This window comes from Galeopterus variegatus, unplaced genomic scaffold (genome assembly GCF_000696425.1).
Source record: "Galeopterus variegatus unplaced genomic scaffold, G_variegatus-3.0.2 Scaffold2551, whole genome shotgun sequence".
NCBI lineage: Eukaryota > Metazoa > Chordata > Mammalia > Dermoptera > Cynocephalidae > Galeopterus > Galeopterus variegatus.
The window spans coordinates 86,063-89,472 of NW_007728662.1; the positions used below are offsets into that span (position 1 = coordinate 86,063).

At 40.6% G+C, this 3,410-nt stretch overlaps 1 protein-coding gene across 3 annotated transcripts in view; it reads left to right on the plus strand.

Annotated features, from left to right (window-relative positions):
* The window catches only part of ABI2 (abl-interactor 2), a 59,611-nt gene that overhangs the window by 27,497 nt on the left and 28,704 nt on the right, over nt 1-3,410 (plus strand). Inside the window, exon 7 of one of the 3 annotated variants that reach the window (XM_008582262.1) lies at nt 538-720. The exons of the other annotated variants lie outside the window; for them this stretch is intronic. Within the exon in view, the coding sequence (XP_008580484.1) occupies nt 538-720 (183 nt within the window). The remainder of the gene's footprint in view (nt 1-537; nt 721-3,410) is intronic. 3 annotated transcript variants of the gene reach the window in all.

The following is a 3,410-nucleotide window of genomic DNA, read 5'->3' on the forward strand; positions in this document are numbered from 1 at the left end:
AAAGGGGGCCCTTTTTTTTTTTTTTTTTTTTTTTTTTTTTTTTTGTCTTTTTGTCTTTTGTCCGTGTCCGGCAACGGATTGCAACCCTCAGTGTTGCCCCCGTACCGGACCGGGGACCGGCGACGGGATCGCAAGCCTCGGCGTTGCTCCCGTGCCTCGCTCAGCCAGTGAGCGGGAGCCGGTCTGTACGTGGGATCCGAACCCTCGGACGGGAGCGCTGCCGCGCTTCCCAAGCGGCGCACTATCCAGTGCGCCACCGGGCCGGCCCCAAGGGAGCACTTTTCTTGCAGAGTAGCGGCTTTCAGGTAAAAAGGAATGTTGTTTTTAATGAATTAAAAAATCTGTACATTACCCTGAGCATCTTGAATTGTTTGCTGCATACTTAATAATCCTTTAAATAAGCTTCATTTTTTTTTTCAACTCTCTATTCTTTTGGTTAGTGCTGAATATCTAACATTAAATACTCTGATGCCTTTTCTGATCTTGCCTCATGTGACTGCCTCGTTAATGCTGCCTCTTACTCCTCTTTTCCCTTAGCCCCTGCTGGCTCTGCTGGCACTCCTCCCCTTCCTGCTACTTCTGCATCTGCCCCTGCCCCTCTTGCTCCTGCTACTGTCCCTTCCTCCACTGCCCCAGACGCTGCTGCTGGGGGTGCCCAGACCCTGGCTGATGGCTTCACTTCTCCAACTCCCCCTGTTGTTTCTTCCACTCCCCCTACAGGTGAGTATTGGCTTACGTATTGGAAGGCAGATCCAATCCTCTGGCTGTTTTCTTCCCTGGAACTCCAGCTTTATAATTTTTTTTGTTTGTTTGGTTTGTACTTTGTGTTAAAAAAACTATGTACATGAAGAATATAAGGATACTTCAGAAAGTATGTGGAAAGATTAATATTATCTTTTAATTCTTATTTTTTAGACAGACTTTTTGAAGTACTCCTGTAATATCATAACTAGAAAGTGGCATGTGACTAAAGATTAGAATTTCCTAAGAAAAATAGGGTAAGGTTTCTCATACATTTTCCCAATAGGATAGCACAAATATACATTTTTTTGATTGAATTTTGTTTAGTAGAGATTTGTGAATTTCTGGTGCTACCTTCTATACAGTTTTGAGAGGCTGTCATTAGAAATATTGTTAATATTTAATACAGGGTAAGCCATTAACAAAATAAAAGTAACAATTTTAAGGTATATTTTATAGGAAATATTTGATATAACAAATTGCAAGCCTCTGTAAGTCTATTATAACAATCTTGCTTATTATAGCAGTATTAGAGATGCATAGACAATGGACAATTATTTTAGGTTTATTTAAGTTGACTGCCATTTTAATGTTTTAAAATTGCAACCTAAAATCTGTTTTGATATGGAACGAATAAAGACTTAATTGCTTCAAAATATATTTGTACAGTTGATAGTGATGCTGGTTAGTGAACAGGTTCTTATTTGTTAAAAAATGTGTGTGTTTGGACATACACCAACTTTGTTAGCATTTAGCTTGCCAATAAAGTAATTCATAGAATTATGTATTGAGACTTGCTGCTATAATCATATGTTTACATGTTTCAAAAGACACTTTTAGTTAAAATGTATTTTGGATGGTTTTTTATGGGATAGCTTCTATAATAGTTCTTTTAAAGAAAAGCTTTCTACTAGCCAACTGCCAATAACAACAACAACAACAAAATACCCCAAACAAAACACTAGAAAAACTTTCTACGGTGGGTAAATGTAAACATGGGCTGTTCCTTGATCTACATACAGCTCTTGTTAGGCCAGACTAGCTAATTAAATATAGGAATCTTGTTATGTTCCTGTATCAACGAGTGAAGAACGCATCTTGAAATTGATGTAGGCCCAGAAAGGACAAATCACCCCCAACTGAGAGTCAGCATTTTAGTAATCAAATGATAATTTAATAACAGGTGCCTGACTTATAGTGTTTACTAAATAAACATTTGTTATGTGAGTGGATAATTATAGTTTTTTAAGCAAAAAGCAAGGTAAATGCCTTAATAACTCGTATCAATATAATCTCCTTTATACAGTGTCTTTGAGTCACTAACTACTGTTTTTTCTTTTCTTTTTATTAAGGTATAGTTTATGTACAGTAAAATTTACCCTTTTTACTGTATATGTCTGTGAGTTTTGGCAAATGTACACAGTCTTGTAACTGCTGCCATAATCGAGATGTAGAACAGGCCTATTATCCCCAGATTTTCTCCATGCACCCTTTGTAGTCAAAACTTCCTCTGTACCCCTAGTCCTTGGTAACCACTTGATCTGTTCTTTGTCCCTTAAGTTTTGCCTTTTGTGTCTGGTTTTTTGGCCAGATGCATTTGGGATTTGTCCATGATGTTGCATGTTTAAATATTTTGCTTCTTTTTATTGCTGAGTAGTGTTCTATTATATGGATGTACCACAATTTGTTTATCCCTTTTCTTTTGTCTGTCTGTCTGTCTGTCTGTCTGTCTGTCTGTCTGTCTGTCTGTCTGTCTGTCTATCTGTCTGTCTGTCTGTCTGTCTGTCTGTCTGTCTGTCTGTCTGTCTGTCTGTCTGTCTGTCTGTCTGTCTGTCTGTCTGTCTGTCTGTCTGTCTGTCTGTCTGTCTGTCTGTCTGTCTGTCTGTCTGTCTGTCTGTCTGTCTGTCTGTCTGTCTGTCTGTCTGTCTGTCTGTCTGTCTGTCTGTCTGTCTGTCTGTCTGTCTGTCTGTCTCTCTCTCTCTCTCTCTCTTTCTATCATTTATCTATCTATTTAAAAGATGACCAGTAAGGGGATCTTAACCCTTGACTTGGTGTTGTCAGCACCATGCTTACCTGGTGAGCTAACTGGCCATCCCTATATGGGATCTGAACCTGTGGCCTTGGTGTTATCAGCACCACACTCTCTCTCCCAAGTGAGCCGTGGGCGGCCCTGTTTATCCCTTTTCTAGTTGAAGGATGTTTGGATTGTTTCCAGTTCTCAGTGATTATGAATAAAAGCTGCCATAAACATTCACCCACAGGTTTTTATGTAAACATAGGTTTTTGGGTTTTTTTTCACATTTTTTTTTTGTTTGTTTGTTTTGTCTTTTTGTCTTTTTCCGTGTCCGGCAACGGATCGCAACCCTCAGTGTTGCCCCCATACCGGACCGGGGACCGGCAACGGGATCGCAACCCTCGGCGTTGCTCCCGTGCCTCGCTCAGCCAGTGAGCGGGAACCGGTCTGTATGTGGGATCCGAACCCTCGGGCGGGAGTGCCGCCGCGCTTCCCAAGCGGCGCACTATCCAGTGCGCCACCGGGCCGGCCCCAAGGGAGCACTTTTCTTGCAGAGTAGCGGCTTTCAGGTAAAAAGGAATGTTGTTTTTAATGAATTAAAAAATCTGTACATTACCCTGAGCATCTTGAATTGTTTGCTGCATACTTAATAATC